The sequence below is a fragment of the Micromys minutus genome (assembly GCF_963924665.1).
Source record: "Micromys minutus genome assembly, chromosome: 2".
Lineage (NCBI taxonomy): Eukaryota > Metazoa > Chordata > Mammalia > Rodentia > Muridae > Micromys > Micromys minutus.
In genome coordinates this window covers 69990204-70007460 of record NC_137971.1, presented here as the reverse complement: position 1 = coordinate 70007460, position 17257 = coordinate 69990204, and the positions used below count along the sequence as shown (strand labels likewise).

Below are 17257 nucleotides of genomic sequence, written 5' to 3'. Positions count from 1 at the left end.
AAAAGAATAACTTCAGACCTCCTACCTCACACTGTATTAAACAAGAACAACAAAACAAAAAACCCACAACAGAGTGGGAAAATATACAGACACACACCCCCAAAAAGAAAAATAAATGAGACTTTATCAGAATTAAAAATTCATAGCCACAATGCTGAGGGGAAGAAAATTCTGTGTATCAAGCAGAGACCTAGGTTCAGTCCTTGGCTATGCTTGTGGACTAGAAAGAAAACAAAATTCTACAGTTCAACAAGAAAAAAGATAACTAAAACCTTTCCTAAGGTAATGACACACGCCTTTAATTCCAGCACTGGAAGGCAGAGGCAGGTGGATCTCTGTGAGTTCGAGGCCAGCCTGGTCTACAAAGCAAGTTCCAGAATAACCAGAGCTGTTACACAGAGAAAACCTGTTTACAAAACAAAACAAAATGCCTTGCCTACATAGTGAGTCTGGGGCTGGCCAAGAATACATGATACCTAGTTTAAAAAAGAAGTAGGCTGGGACATAGCTGGTCTGGTAGAGCAGCTGTTCAGCATGTACATAGCCAGCCTGGGATACACAAAATACTGCCTCCCCTACTCCTGCAAAGGACTTGAACAGATGGCCTAGGAATGCACTATGTTACGTGGTTCAGGCTGGCCTCAGACTGACCTGCAGCAAGCCAAACTTTCTCCCTTCCCTTCCAACTGCTGAGATCACAGGCATGCAAATACATATATTTTCAACAGACATTTCTTCAAAGAGAATACCCAAATGCCAATATACAGATGTTACTTGTTATTAGTGAAATTAAAATGAGACTCCAGCAGCACATACACTAAAACTGGAACAATCTAGAGATTAGCATGGCCCCTGTGCAAGGATGACAATGCAAACTGTTAAGTGCTCCACATTTAAAGAAAAAAATCTCAGCACCATAAAACTTTACTCCCACCCAAACTATTATAAAGAAGAAATTCTCCAAAAAAGATCTAGAGATATCAGATTTCGTGTCTTGGTTAGGGTTTCTGTTGATCTGATAAAACACCATGACAGGGCTGGAGAGATGGCTCAGTGGTTAGAGCACTGACTGCTCTTCCAGAGGTCCTGAGTTCAATTCCCATCAACCACATGGTGGTTCACAACCATCTGTAATGAGATCTGATGCCCTCTTCTGGTGTGTCCGAAGACAGCTACAGTGTACTTATATATAATAAATAAATCTTTAAAAAAAACAAAATAACCACCATGACTGAAAACACCCTGGGAAGAAAAGGTTTATCTAATCCATCTTAATGATTGCAGTCCGCCATTCAAGGAACTCAGAGCAGAGGCTCAAGGCAGGAGATGATACAGAGGCTATAAAGGCATGAATGAAGAAACATAAAACTTAAAAATTATTTTTAGTTTTTTATGTACACAGGTATCTTGCCTGCAGGTATGTCTGTGCACCATGTGTGTGGTGTGTGCCTAGTGTTGTGGAAGTCAAAGGAGGGCATTATATCCCCAGGAACTGTAGTTACACACAGGTGTGAACGAACGGCCGCCACATAGGTGCTGGGAATCCAACCTGGCTCTTCTGGAAGAGTATCTAGTCACCAGTCCCTAAACAGAACATTTACAGAGGAATAGTCTTCTTAGCCATGAGAAGAAGTGCAGTAAGATCGACACTGTAACATGGATGAAGCCTGAAAACATATGGAATGAAACAAATTAGCCCCTAAGGGCTCATGTCATAGGTTTAGGGTGGTTGTTGCTAGAGCATTGGAGGTATGTGGGAGATGGAGAATGAGTGCTAATAGCATTGGGGTTTCTTTCAGCTGTGATGGAAATCATAATGGTGTTGTACATTATAAAAATACCAAAAACAAAACAAACAAAAACCACAAACAAATAAAATGGCTAGAGAGATGGCTCTGTGGCTGAGGTTGTTTGCTGACAAGCCTGATGACCTGAGTCTGATCTCTGGGGACCCACACAATAGAAGGAAAAGAACCAATTCCTACAAGTTGTCCTCTGACCTCCACACATGGAACTGTGTATGGCATCCCTGTGTCCTCGTTCATTCTCTCTCTCACACTAAATGAAATTCAAAAATACTAAAAATTATTGAATATTTATTTATATGACTTAGTAGTTATCGAACTTAAAGCCCCACCATATAATATCCAGTAACACTCAGTTATATTCCCTTTGCTTCTTTGCATTTTAAGACAGATTTTCATTAGTTGCCCAGGTAGGCCTTGAACTCAATCCTCCTGCCTCAACCTCTCAAGTACCTATGGCTACAGGCTTGCTTTACCAGATCAAATATACATTCCTAGATTGTAAGTTTTATATGAATTATATCTGAATAAGAATGGTTTCCCACCCCCAAAAGTCACACACAAACCACTGGAAAGTAGGAACAGTCGAAAAGGTTCAGCTCCAGCTGAACCAGGCTTGGTGCCATATAATTTTAATCCCAGCACTTGGGAGGCAAAGGCAGGTATATGGATGTGAGTCTGAGGCCAGCCTGGTCTACATAGTGAGATCCTGTCTTTAAAAAAAAAAATCAAATAAAAGAAGTAATTCAATGGGAAAATATACAGTAACTTACTTAACAGGTCTTGTTAATTGGCCTTTTAACCACGTGTTACTTTTTATTTATAACTTAAATACATATTTCGCCGTGATGGTTCAATTCAGACTTCCTTGAAAACCTGCCCACTGTCAGGGCATGCCTCAGCAGCCATGACAGTTCTACACAACCCTCATGGCCATAGAGCTAGCTAATCATGAGTTGACAGGAATCTATGCTGGGCCAAGCAGATCGTCTACCCTGAGAATTTGGGATGAGGAAATGTGGGCTGGCACTAAGAACAAGTGAGTTTGATATGGGAGAGAAACTGCAAGTTAATACACAGAGTTGAGTGTCGGAGAGAAGCTGCCTGGACTTCCTCTTACTTCTTAGTCTTAGGACTTTTCCTCAAAGCACCCAGGCCCCTTCCTCGGGCTCCACCTTACCACAAATTGCTCTTTAGTGCCTATCAAGAGCTGGGTGGTAAACAGAAGAGCTCCAAGCTTCAGACAAGACAGAGCAGCTTCCAGTGATCATCACTCACTGCTTCTAAGTTCTAAAAACACTAGAGATTAGACTCAAATGTCCTCCTTCACATGCCGGCCAGCCTCATCCATTAGAATGAACCAAACTAAGCCAAAACTGAAACACCTAAAGTGAAGAGCAAGCCCGTTACAAGCAACCTGGAATCAAAAGCAGTTATGTGGCCAGTGGGATGGCTGAGAGAGGGCACCGGATGTCAAGCCTGATAATCACAGAATCACACGGCACAGAGAGAACTGATTCCCACACGCTGTCCCCTGGTCCTCTTGTGCATGTGTGTGTTGTTGTGGGTGGGATTATGGCTCATGCCTTTAGTCCCAGCTACTTAGAAGCTAAAGGAGAGTGACTCGAACCCAGGAAGTGGATACCAGCCTGGGTAAAAGGACAAGAGCTGGTCTCCGAGTAAGTGGGTACTAATTCAAGTTATTAATACGGGGTGGGGGTAAGCGTCTAACACATGGACGTGATCCCAGCACTTGGAAAGCAGAGGCATCTTTGCTTAGTGAGCTGGAGGCCAACCTGAGCTGCACAGAGCACTATCTTAACAAAACAAGGAAACAAACAAAGCCAGAAGAAATCCCAGAATTTAGAGGCTAATGTAGACCAGCCTGGACTACACCAGGTACAGGGTACCAGAGGAGAAAGGGTGCAGGCCAGATACTAAGGTCATAATATACTCAGTCAACAGGGATGCAGTGATATTTACTTGTAATCTCCACACACCAAGAGGCTGAGGTGGAAAAATGGAGAATTGAAAGGCAACCTGGGGATACTAAAGAAACTAAATCCCAAGGGGGAAAGTCTCTAGAAGCAACTGGAAGCCACTGGTTCTAGCCTAGAAAGTGCAAGAGACATGAAGGCTGTTGCAGAAATCTAAAATGTGACTCCAAGATCCTGGGCTATGGCAGCAGTGTTGGAGTTGAAGATTTCTGACAGGGTCAGGAGATATTTAATATCTAAAGCTGACAAAACACTCCAACAGAAGCTGGGTGTGGAGGCACATGCCAGGAAGACCAGCGGCAGTGGTGGACTATATGCCTACCTGTACTGGATTCAATACCCAGTCCCAAAACGAAAATCAAACACAGACCAAATAGTCCCCAACTTCTCATACGATACCTTCAATACTCTCATTATAAAGGTGCCCAATGTAATCAGAGCGACAGGAAAACACAGCAGAAAAACAGAGCAGATTGCACCTCTCTCCCAGAGAGTCATTCAGAGGACAATGACCTTTCCAAACATCCCACAAGATTTGTAATCAAATTTCATGTTTTCCTGTACTATAGAGATGTGTACCTTGGGATCACACTTAAGGAAAAAAATATGACAACAATATATTCCATCTGTATTACTTTTAAAACCACTTCATTCCTACAGCAAGAATTCCTACGGCAGCAGGATATTTCTCACAAATGGAGACTCTGGCTGGGCAAGGTGGCACACGCACACTCCAAAGGATGAGGAGGAGGACTTCCATGAGCTCCAGGCCAGCTAGGGCTAGAGACCTGCCTCAAAGTAAAGGGTAAGGAATTCTGGTAATGGTCATTGGAACTTAACCCTGTAAGTCCCAAACCTTTTTAACTATGGAGAGATCTTTTTCCCTAAAATATCTCTCTGCATTTGCACCTTCAGCCAGTACACAACTGAACCATGGCTTGATATTTGGTAACCACTGTAAGTCTCAACACACCAGTTGTTGGGTCCAATATTTTGAACTTCAATTACTAGCACTTAAAGGACATAGGACCCTTTTTCTTTTTAAGAGACAGGCTGTCTTCAGGGCGATAAAACAACAGGTAAGCTGCTTACACACACCCCTTGAGAACCACCCTAGATTGCTAGGTATGAATCTGCTTCTCTCCACCTGCACTGTGCTCAGCCCATTCAGCAAGCCAGGCATGCATTCTTACTGAGCTATAATACCCCAAGCCCATGGTTTACTCTTTCCTGGGCTTGTACATCCCTGCCCCTCTTTATCAGACTGTGTTCACTGGCTATAATCTTAATGTCTACCTGGTTCTTCTATCTGCCGGCTTTACTTTCACCCTGGGAAACTGACTAGTTAAAATTCTAGGTAAAACGAATCCGATCCCGTGGAAGCATTGCTACAGAAAACACATTCCACGGACTGGTGGCTCAGACCATTAAGCGCACCAAAATCGGGGATGCGAATGGGAATTGGAGGTCTAATTAAGCAAAAAAAAAAAAAAAAAAAAAAAAAAAGTAACGATGACAATTACAGCTAAAATTTACGCAAGACTGCCTACAGCACTCTCGGCTCGAGTTCTGTGGCAACTCTTCCAAGGAGTTGAGCATTTCCAGCTAGTCCTGGTACAGGAACAGGTAACAGAGCAGACGGGTTCTAAAGTCAACAGAGCGGGGGGTGGGGGGAATGAAGCGTTCTGTCGGGTGTCAGGGGAGACGTGGAAACCGTGAACTTCTGTGCGAAGGATCCAGCACTCCCCTACACACACACACACCGGAAGTTTTGAAATATCCCGCAGGCTCCCACAGGCAGCGGCTTCTCTCCGCGGCTGCTCTGAGGGCCCTCCGTGGGCAAGGGGACATCTCCGTGTCTGCAGCACCCGGGCTAGGTAGGCCACCAGCCGGGAACCAGGCCGTCAATCACTGCCAGCGCTCGCAACTGCGTCCCCGCCGCCAGCGAGCCGGAGCCGGGCAGCGGGCAGGTGACGGGAGGTGGTGGCACCTGCGCCCGCGGCCTGACACGGCTGCTTCTGCTCGGCTGCCAGGCCCGGGGCCACGCGAGCCCCCGGCAGTGATCCTCCCGGACCGCCGTCCCGAGTGAGGCCGCGCGGCAGGCCTGGTCCCGCAAACTCCGCTCCCCTCCGGGCCCTGCTCGCCACGCGCCACTCACCGAAGAATCCTTGCACGATCCCGAGCGGGTGGCTCAGCCAGTCTTCTCCACAGGGCATGGCGCTGAGGGCAGGGGCCAGCGCGGCCCGTGCGGCGCTCCTCTGCGGGCCGAGCGCGCTCGGAGCCCGGCTTCTCTTCCCGGGCTCGGCCGCTCCTCGTCCGCGCCCTCCCACGCGCGGGGCGTCGAGAGCCACGGGCCTCCGCGCGTCTCAAGGAGAGGCGGCTGCGGTGACCGTGACCAGCACCTCAGAACTGCTGGCCAGCGACCGGAGGAGGGGAGATGGTCCCAGCCTCCACTTCTCACAATGGCGGGAAATCGCAGCCACCGACCGCGCTGCCAGCGACCTGGGTGGAGCTCGAGAAGGAGGGGCGGCAGGAGCGTGCTGCGCACTCCCGGAGGGGAGGGAGTGGGCGGGGCGGGCGGCCATTTTGGAGATGGGTAGAGATGGGAGCAATCCCGGGGCCGCCATCTTGGAAATGGGCAGAGAAAAGCTACTGTGGTGGTATAGTGGTCACTGTGTGTGCACGCTGGTGGAAAACTCCATCAGGGTGCCTCATTGGCTCTAAGTTTGAGTCCTTGTGCATGGACCAAAAGGCACAAGTTCAGCCAGCCTCAAGAGTCATCTCTGAGTAAAATTAAGGGTTGAAAGTGATCTCTTTGTGCCTCTTGTTTCTGGTGGTAGAACTCTTCTAAGGTGCCCTGCCCAAAATCCTGTATAAGAACTTGCCCCCAGCTTTCTGAACAGTTTAATCAAGGAGGCTTTGTAACCTTTGTGGGCATCTCAATATGGCCAAGGAACTGGCAAGTGCTCAGAACTCTCTCCTAGCCCAGCCTTTAGTTTCTAACCTCAGAAACACCCTGATTCCCTTCTGCTTCCTGCCTGAACACTAGGGAGCTATGGCAAGATACCATACAGCATACAGATCAGAATACTCTTACAGGGCAGACCCAGAAGGGCGGCTCCACAGCACCCTTTAGCCTAGAGAACTTAGAAACTGTCAAGTTTTCATAAAGACATTTTTCCTGTGTATGGGATGTCCTTCAGAAAACCCTGGTTTCACCATGTTACCGACTTGGCTATGAAGAAGTGGTGGTGATCTGACTAGAATCTGCAAAGCAGAGAGCTGAAGAATAAGAACTTCTCTGTGGCAGAGCACTTGCCTGGCATGCAAGAGGCACCTGGATTTAATCCCTAGCAAAGGATAAAAGAGGGAGAGATGGCAGCGGTTGAACATAGGCAGCTATGACTGAACCCAGAAATCTCTGTAGGGTAGAAGGGAAAGGGAACCAAACCTGCCCTTCTGCCTTTCTTGGTCTTCTGGAATGAATGTATCTTTAAATCACAGCACTTGGGATATAAGCAACGAAGGTCAGGAATTCACAACCCACCTTGGCTACACACCTAATTTTAAGCCAGCCTGAGCTACATATGACCCTGTCTCAAAAACAAAAACAAACAAATAGATAAATATTAAGAGCCATGCACTGGTGGCACATACCTACCTTTAATCCTAGTGCTCAAGAGGCAGAAGCAGGAAGCTCTCTGAATTTGGTGCCAGCCTGGTCTACAGAGAGAGTTCTAGGACAGCCAGGGCTACACAGAGAAACCCTGTCTTGAAAACAGTAGTTAAGTTTGTGATTTTTCATAGTTTATGAAAAACTGGGGGGAAGTAATTTAATCGCTTAGAATTCTGGGTTATGCAGCAATCTTATTCACAAAGAAAAATAACTGTGGAGAAATGATAGAAGAGGCTAGTTCTTAGTTCCCAAAGGCAACAACTTGCAGGGAATCAAAATACAAGAGAGTCATGGTTAACATAGTATATAAAATCTTTCCACTTCTGGGTTGATGACGTCCAAAGTTCTTCCAGGTGATTAGCTTCTGTGTTTTCTGGTAGAAAGGGGCTGGAGGATACCTTGAAACCCTATATCTTGCTTTTGTACCAACAGTGGGAGGGCAGAGTTTTCTTATATGTGGTTCTGTTCAGTTGCCTTCAACTCAAGATAATCTTTATGCCAAAGTGGCATGATTTGGAGTGACCCCCTGGCTTGCTTCAAGATGAAAGAGGTAATGTGGACTTGGCATTTCAATATGACTTTACTTCTGGCTTTTGCGAGTTGAGAAAGCTAACAAGGCTAGGACAAAGTAATTGTTTGAGTGAGAATGGTCTCCATAGGCTCAAATGTTTGAATACCTGATCCCCAGTTGGTAGAACTGTTCAAAAAGGATAAGAAGGCGTGGCCTTGTTGGGGGAGATGTGTCATGGGGGCAGACTTAGCTTGAGAAACTCCTACCACTCCCAGTGTGCGCTCTCCACCTTCTGTTTTCAGATCATGATGTGAGATGTCAGCAGTTTTGTTACCATGTCTTTGCCCTGCCATCGTAGACCCTGAGCCTATGAAATCATAAACTCAATTAAAATCTTGGTTTTCTTAGTCATAGTATTTTATTACAACAAAGAAAAGTAACTACGACAGATGATACCACCACTTCATTCATCCATTCTTCCGATAGAGAAAGTAGCCGTGTTCTTGGAATTGAATGGGGGTGGGGATTTTCATATTTTAGCTCTGCGCTTCATAATATACAAATTAAAGCTACGTACTAAGACATCTGGCTCTAGAGATTCTATCTAGCTAGCTCAGATTTCCTTGGAACTCACTATGTAGCCCAGGCTGGACTACATCTCCAGTGCTCGTCAGTGGATCCTTAATTGGGAAGAGTGTAGTCATGAGGGACCTGATTAGAAGGTCACTCAGGGCATGCCCTTAAAAGGTATATCTCATCCTGGGCCCTTTTCTGCCCTTTCTCTCTTCTTAATTATTATTTAGTTTCTTTTTCCTGTTGTGGTCTAAAATATTTAAAAAAAAAACTTATGTTGAAGTTAATTATGCAAAGTGATGGTTTTGGAAGTCAGGTTTTTCTGAGGTAATCATGTATAAGGGGAGTCATCATGAATTTTGTTTGTTTGTTTTTGTTTTGTAGAGACAGGGTTTCTCTTTGTATAGCTCTGGCTGTTCTGGAACTCACTCTGTAGACCAGGCTGGGTCCCCACTCACAGAGATCTGCCTGCCTGTACTGGGGTTAAAGATGAGTGACTCCAGAGCATGGCTGGACCTCTGCGGTTCCCCCACTCACAGAGGCAATTGTTCTCAGGTCTAGTTTTCCTTCCTCAGGAAAGCTTCTTATTAGGGTATTCTGCGAATGATGGAGAGAAACACGCTTGCTCGTCCTAGAATGTTTACATCTCTGACCTCTGATGATGTCAGTGTTCCTGGAAACACACTTAAGGAAAGCCTGAAGTTTATTATTACTTTGTGTTTAGTTGATTGTTTTTCCAGATTGTAAATTCCAAAAGGGAAGGGAGTCTGTTGCATGTGCCAGTCTCTGGCATACAGTTCTCAGCCTTGCTTATTTATGATAAGGACAAGATAATTTTTCTTGACCAACTTCTAGTCTAGCATGGCTTTTTGCAGTTTGAGGCCATGTTACCTATGACTCACCAGGAAGTGTCCCCAGTACTACGCCCTGTACCCCTTGGCTTTGCTGAAATTCCTGTCAAAGGAAATTCAGCCCTGCAAGAATTTACTGGTTTTATTCCAGCCAAAATGTGGTAGCAGGCAGATAGGTCTCTGAGCCCTAGATTAGAACACTTAATCTAGATGCATCTATACATTGTTTCTCTGCCTCTTTGGAAGATAAATCGTCTGCTACTTGGAACTGCCTTACTCAAAGCCACTTTAAAAAAACATTTTATTTATTTATTGTACATTTATTTGTTTATTTATTTATTTAATGTATATGATTACACTGTCGCTGTCTTCAGACATACCAGAAGAGGGCGTCAGATCTCATTACAGATGGTTGTGAGCCATTATGTGGTTGCTGGAATTTGAACTCAGGACCTCTGGAAGAGCAGTCGGTGTTCTTAACCACTGAACCATCTCTCCAGCCCGGCTGGAACAGTCCTTTTAAGAACCTGGGAAGAAGAGGCAGTTAGACCTCTTGAGAATTCCAGGCCAAGTAATAAAACTTATCTCCAAAAAAAAAAAAAAAATTCTTATTACTGCCTGTCATAAAGATATAAGAATTGCTGTGTGTCATGGTATTAATCTCAGAACTGGAAGAGTTGAGGTAGGAGGGAGGATAAAGGCCAGTCTGGGCTGCATAGCAAGATCTTGCCTCACAAGCAAGTAAGTAAACCGAACAAACAAAACCAGATACCCCAAGAGAAACTCAGGGCGTCCAGAACAACTCAGAATCTGCGACTTGGAGCGTCAGTTAGCTCTAAGATTCAGAACCTTCATCGGCCACACCCCTTTATCCTGCTGTTGGCCTAGTATCGCGAGGCCGAGCGTGTCACGTGATAGGCTTGGGTCTGAAGCCGATTCCACCTTATTGAGTTTGGGCGGCGTCAGCTTCCGGAAGAAAATCGGTCCCTTAGCCTCTGTCCCGTAGACCCGGTGCGCAGGTACGGAAGTGCGGTGGCATCCTCGGTGACCGGTTTCCGGTCTGTGTGCGGCACTGGGCTCGCAGAGCCACGTAACGGACGGGGGTCTGCTGCCATGGCTGATAGGAAGGCTAACGGTGTCGGAGCGTCTGCCTCCTCGTCAGGCACTAACTTACTCTTCTCCTCCTCGGCCACGGAGTTCAGCTTCAACGTGCCCTTCATCCCTGTCACGCAGGCCGCCGCCTCCCCGGCTTCCCTGCTCTTACCCGGAGGTAGTGAGCCGAGGGCGCTTGGGGGCCAGTGTATGTCCTGGGAGGCGGGCGGGACAGGGGCGTCGCCTTCTCTGAGCCACTTTCCAGGGTCAGCAGTGACCAGCTTCCACAGGACCAGGAACTGGAGGATCCTGGAGGAGGGGCCCAAGTGATGAGGCTTGGAACTCCTGTCATTGCGCAACTGTTTGTTGAACACCCACTGGTGTGCTGGTGCTGTCCGAAAACGCAGCTAAGTTAGAATGTAATAAGAAATATCGGTGACAGGGCAGGACATCAGCTAGGAGACAGTAAGTGATCTCCAGACAGTGCCTCTCTTGTAGTGTACTATAAACTGTCCTAGTAAAAGACCCCCAGTTACAGAAGGACACCTGCTAGGAGAGAAGCGCTTTCTACTAGCTTTGATATGTAACATCTGAAGTACAGCTACAGAATGCATTTCTCATTTTTCAGGGTATCACTTTCTATGAGTTTTCTCTTATTCTCTTAGGCTCCTACACCTGCTTTCACCTCCTGCTTTTGGTTAAGCTCTGTGTATTATCTGGGATGACTGATTTTTTTTTTTTTTTCCAGAGCAAACTGGTGGTTAGGAACACAGACTTTTTTCAGACCTGGCCCTGCCATTAACTTGCTGTATGGCCTCAGGCATGACATCTTACCTGTCTGCTCAGATTTCATATTTTCAGCCCCTATCCCTGGGTTTGAGAGCAGGGTCTCTATGTAGTACTGGCTGTTCTGGAACTCACTGTGTGGACAGGCTGGCCTCAGACTTAAAGGAGCCACCTACCTCGGCCTGTGCCTGTGCCTCTGAGTGCTGGGATTAAAGACATTCATCACTATGCCCCATCTCATTTTTGTAGAGTTCTAATTATAGTGTCCCACGCATTGTTGTGTAAATACTTGTGAGCCAAGTACCCATGCCTCTCCATGTGAACTGTGGACTTCTTATCTCTTTTGTTTTCAGGGTCTTGTTTAGTGCCTAGCACATAGGTCCATGTTAAGTGCTGAACTTTTCCCACTAAATAATTTCTGCTTGGAAGGCTAAGGGAAGTTTCCTGGAGAAGTGAAGAAAGACAAACTGAAAGCATGTGTGTATGAAGGTTCTCCTTCCTGTTATGTTTCTTCTTGGTGCTTGTGTCTGACATGCACATATGCCTACTTACCCTACCAGGTGAGGGGGTGAGCTTTGTCAAAACAGGGACTAGCCAGCTGCCTAAAATGCAGAATACAGAATATCTAGTGGCTGTTTGTTGAGTGAATGGAGGAGAGGGGATAAATTCCAAGAGGGCCTCTACCTCGAGTAAACAGTGTTGCTGAAAGGTTAAGTGTTGCTTTCTTTGGTGAAGAACTGTGGCTGTTTCAGAGTACTATGGGAGGATCCAGGGATCAATAAGATTGTGCCTTCGGTTTTTCAGGTCATTCTTGGCCTCCAGAGTGTTGTTTGATTTGTGCTTGTTTTCCTTGATGTATATTTAATGTGTGTGTGCTATTGTCAGTGCTTGACATTTCTGTTTTCTTAATTTTATGTGCATTGGTGTTTTTGCCTGCGCGTGTGTCCATGTGGGGGTGTTGGACCCCCCTGGAAGTGGAAGTTACAGACAGTTGTAGGCTGCCATGTGGGTGCTGGGAATTGAACCTAGGTCCTCTGGAAGTGCTCTTAACCACTGAGCCATCTCTCCAGCTCAACATTTCTATTTTCAACTTTAAGTATACCAATCTTTAGATTTATTCATTTATTAATTACTTTTTGAGACATGGTGTCATTTTGTAGCCTGGAACTTGTGGCAGACCTCTTGTCTTAGTCTCCCAGGTGCTGTGACTGCAGGCATGGGCCACCATTCCTTTAAAGTTTATTTTCACTATTTAAAAAAATGTATACTTGGGTATGTCTGTCTTTGTGTACATGTACACGTGTGTAGTTGCTCTCAGAGGCCAGACTTGGCTATCCCTGGAGCTGGAGTTACAGGTGGATGTGAGCTACCTGATCCGGGTGCTGGGGAAGAAATTAGGGTTATCTGTAAGAGCAGCACATGCTCATAACCACTGAGCTAACTCTCCAACCCCAGCTTGGAAACTGTTGTTTCTTAGATGCAAACTTACTTTTTGTGAGAACATAAATAGGTTTTGGAATTACCATTCCATAACAAGCATTCTTCCTCCTTCTCCTATTCCTCATCCTCCTTCTTCTTTTGAGTCAGGATCTCTCTGTTAAGTAGCTCTGGCTGTCCTGTACTCTCTGTGTAAACCAGGCTGATCTTGAACTTACTTTGACCCACTTTCCTCTGCCTTCTGAGTGTATAACAAGTATTTTCTACTCTTAAAGATTTCTTAGCCAGAGATCTCTTCAGAGCATTTCCAGAGACAGAGGAGATCCCATCTCCTTGAAAGCAACAATTAATCACATCAGTAAAAGAGACACACAGGAAGCAGAAATGAACTGAGCAGCTTGTCTTTGTCAGGCCCTGTTGTAGATGTCAAGGTAGCATGGAACCAAGTCAGTCTCAAGTTCTCTTACTGGGTAAGAGATTACACAAAAGGCTCTTCATTGCTGGGGATGAACAGAGTCCCAGTGAGGGTCACAGGACTAGAGAGTGATCGAGTTGCAGTATATATTTGATGGGTAGAAGTCTGAAGCAGAGGGAGGTCCCAGGCAGGACAGAAAGGTAGCTTTCTCTTCAGTAATGAAGAAACTACTGATAAGAATCTTCTTTTTAAAAAAGATTTATTCATTATATATAAGTACACTGTAGCTGTCTTCAGACACACCTGAAGAGGACATCAGATCCCATTACAGATGGTTGTGAGCCACCATGTGGTTGCTGAGAATTGAACTCAGGACCTCTGGAAGAGCAGTCAGTGCTCTTCACCACTGAGGCATCAGTCCAGCTCAAGAATCTTTTTCTTCTTCTGCTTTTATTTATTTATTTTTTAAATTCTGGATATGATGGTGCACATCTTTATTTGATCTTAGCACTTAGGAGGCAGAGGGAGGTAGATCTCTGAGTTCAAACTATCCTGGTCTACAGAGTGAGTTCCAAGACAGCCAAGGCTGCATAGTGAAGCCCTGTCTTGAAAAACAAACAAACAAACAAAACCCGTAAGTGCTCTGCCTACCTCAGTCTGGAGAAGCTGCGGCTGTAGGCATGTCTTTTGAATAGCTTTCCTGGTTGAGAAAGAGCCTTAGGTGCCGTATTCTGATTGGAGTTGTGTTTTGGGCATTATGACCAAACCTGTGGAGTAGAGTCTTCACTAATGCAACTGGGACAATCTGGAAGCTATGAAGCAGGATACAGAGAGCCCAGAGCTTTGGCAGTTCTCCAAGGGCAGGGACCACAATGTGCCTGTTGTGTGGGAGTGGCTCCCACAGCCGGAGCCCTCCAGAAGTTGCAGATAAGCATGGCCAAAGCCAGGGAAGGAAAGATAAGCAGGGTGAAGCTCAAAGCTCTTTGTAAAAGGAGAAAAGGAGGGGGGGAAGAGTGGGGTGAAGGTCTAGTTTGTGGGAAACTGGTCCCTTGGAGATTACTTGACAGCGGGCTGCACATGCCGTGAAGGTGATGCTGAGCATTCAGAGATGATGCTGGCCAAAGGGAAATGAGATCTTCCCTAGAAAAATGAGATTGTTAGTGACTTACCTTTTTTTTTTCTTTTAAAGTATTTTTTATTCATTAATTGTGTGTGTTATGTGTGGAGGGTCAGAGAATAATTTGTGGGAGTTGGTTCTGGGTCATCCAGCTTTTCCTGCTGAGCTGTGACCTGTTGTTCTGTATGTCTGAACATGTAATTCTGACTATTGCTTAAGGATTGCAGTTAGTGGGTAACCTACACTGTGGCAACACAAATAGCCCATGCTCATTTGTAAGACCCCTTTTGTACCTCGACTTGTCTACAGAGCTAATGCCTGGACTTTAATTTCTTATTATTATTGTAGAAATTAAATTACATGTTTAGGTATGTGGTAACATTTGAATTATATAAAATAAATTAAAAAATACAAGATTATTTCTGTTTATTTCTTTTAAAAAAATCCTTTATGTAACATGAACAACTTCACAGAGATCCCATTGCCTCTGCCTTATGAGTGCTGGGATTTAAAGGCATGTACCACCACGTTTGGCTCGTTTTATAGCTTGTTCAACTAAATTTTTTTTAAGAGAAAAGTTTTGAAGGAAAAGTTCTGCTTTTTTTTCTATAATGGAGAAATACAAGTTAGAGGAGCAAAGTCAGAGGTGTAACTGCTGGGCCTTCCTTACAGAGCCTGAGAGGATGGCATTGCTCTTAAACCATTGCTCTCGTGTTGTGTTGCAGAAGACTCCACAGATGTTGGTGAGGAGGATAGCTTCCTTGGTCAGACTTGTCACACATCCACCCCACAGACATTCAGTTACTTCTCTCAGGCATCAAGCAGTAGTGATCCATTTGGGAACATCGGACAGTCACCCTTAACGACTACAGCGATGTCGGCTGGACAATCAGCACTTCCTAAGCCCCCAGCCACACTTCCTTTTACAACTGGATCCCAAGATATGCTGAATGCATTTCCACCGTCTGTTTCCAAGGCTCCCTATGGTGCTGCACCTTCCTCACAGATGGGAACAAGTACCTATTTGCCTTCTCAGCCAAGTAGTCTCCCTCCAAATTTTGGGAGCCCACCCCAAGGGATTCCTCAACAAGGACATAACCCATATCGTCACACTCCTGTCAGCAGCCGGGCAAATCCCTATATAACACCCCCACAACTACAGCAGTGTCAGACGCCGGGCCACCCCTCCTTCCCTCTACCCTCTGGACCCCCTGTGCAGACATACCAAATGCCACCAGGACCATTGCCTCCGGTACGTGAATATCATACTTCTTTTCTCTCACCTTAGTGAAAGTTTTCAAAAACTTTGTGTGTTTAAAAACAAAAACATTTTGAGATTTCTTTTTATGTCATGGGTATTGTTGTCAGCATGTGTGTCTGTGTACCATGTACATGCAATGGCCTTGGCAAGAAGGAGGCAGGAGATGCCCTGGAACTGGAGCTACACGTGTTAGCCACAGTGTGGGTGCTGGGATTTGAACCATCTCTCTAGTTCAGCTTTATGCATTTTAGCATGCACATTAAAAAAAAATATATGTATGGGTGTTTTACCTGAATGTGTTTCTGTATGCCAGAAAAGGTGGTCATATTCTCTAGAACTGGAGTTGTAGATTGTCGTGAGTTACCATTTGGGTTCTAGAAACTGAATCCAGGTTCTCTGCAAGCACAGCAAGTGCTTTTAACCAGTGGGCTATTTCTCCAGCACCAGACAAAATGTTTTTACAGAGGAGTGTGGTGTGTTACTGGTCAGAACCAGGGTGTTAAATGTGGTAGGCCGACACTCCCACTGAACTCTACCCCGGCTCACCTTTTAATTTTGAGACAGGATCTAAATTGCTTTGTTTGGCCTCAAACTCTTTCCTGCCTCAGCCCCAAGTAATTGGTATTATGTGTATATGCCACAAAGGGTATTCTTTGTAGACTGAATGCTTTGAAGTAAACAGGCCTTTAAAAGGAGCAATTAGAGGCTAGCAAGATGGTGCAGAGTAAAGGCTGAAGATCTGATTTAGATCCCCTGGACTCAGACAGTGCAAAGAGAACTGATCCTACAGATAATCTCCTGACTTCCACACTTGGCTATGGCACAAGCATGCCACCCAAATTAGCCAACAAACACATATATAAATATAATATTTGTTCATATTCAAGTTTATAACACCTATTTACTGGAGTAATAGTTGATTTTAATAGCCTAGGTACTCTGACAGTCTCTGATATTAGTGTATAATATCAGTGTTACCTCAGGACGTGGGAGAACTGAAGCAGTGTAGACCACCAGCTTCTCATCTTAATTGTACTGGTTAGTGCAAATGCCCAACTACAGCCACTAAAATAGATTTCTGCACTAAGTTTTTGTTTGTTTATTTGAGACAGGGTTTCTCTGTGTAGCCCTGACTGTCCAGGAACCGTTCTGTAGACCAGGCTGGCCTCAAACTCAGAGATCCACCTGCCTCAGCTTTCAGAGTGCTGGCATTAAAGGTGTGTGCCACCACAGCCAGTTTTCTACTAATTTGTTAATGTTTATGGAAGTTCTTCTCTCTGTGTATAACATTTAAATATTTACATTCTTAGAAATGGAATGGCTGGATCAAGAAGTACAGGTGTTCTAAAGATTTTAAAAACCAAGGGACCTGTGCAGATCATGTGCATGGAGCACAGAGTCCCAGCATTGAGAAGGAGAAGTAGGCACAAAGTTCCACTCCTAACCAAAAAGTTGGTTGTGCCTGACAGTGGCAGGGACAGGGAAAGCAGTTGTCTTCCATGGAGTGCCATGGTGTATTTGCCACTCTCCAGGGCAGGCCTCATACTCAGGAGGGGTTGCCAACACAAAATGAACTCTGTTGTGTGTGTGTGCATGCTTCTGTTTGTTTGTTTATTTGGGTTTTTGTTTTTCCTTTTAAGAGAGAAAAAGAGCAAAAAATTGAGTGGGGACTTGGGAGGGGTTAGGGGAAGGGAAAGAATATGATTAAATTATATCGTATAAAAAATTTAAAAATG

General features: G+C 45.1%; 2 protein-coding genes across 3 annotated transcripts in view; one reads left to right on the top strand and one right to left on the bottom strand.

Moving 5' to 3' along the window:
- The window catches only part of MCMBP (minichromosome maintenance complex binding protein), a 39794-nt gene extending 33511 nt beyond the window's left edge, over positions 1-6283 (bottom strand). The window contains exon 1 of the mRNA XM_080913536.1: positions 5961-6283. Coding sequence (XP_080769662.1) covers positions 5961-6018 — 58 coding nt within the window. The 5' untranslated portion in view covers positions 6019-6283. The remainder of the gene's footprint in view (positions 1-5960) is intronic.
- A 4202-nt stretch (positions 6284-10485) lies between these two features.
- The window catches only part of SEC23IP (SEC23 interacting protein), a 41185-nt gene continuing 34413 nt past the window's right edge, over positions 10486-17257 (top strand). For both annotated transcript variants that reach the window (XM_080911812.1, XM_080911811.1), the window contains exons 1-2: positions 10486-10683; positions 14986-15512. In XM_080911812.1, coding sequence (XP_080767938.1) covers positions 10527-10683; positions 14986-15512 — 684 coding nt within the window. In that variant the 5' untranslated portion in view covers positions 10486-10526. The remainder of the gene's footprint in view (positions 10684-14985; positions 15513-17257) is intronic.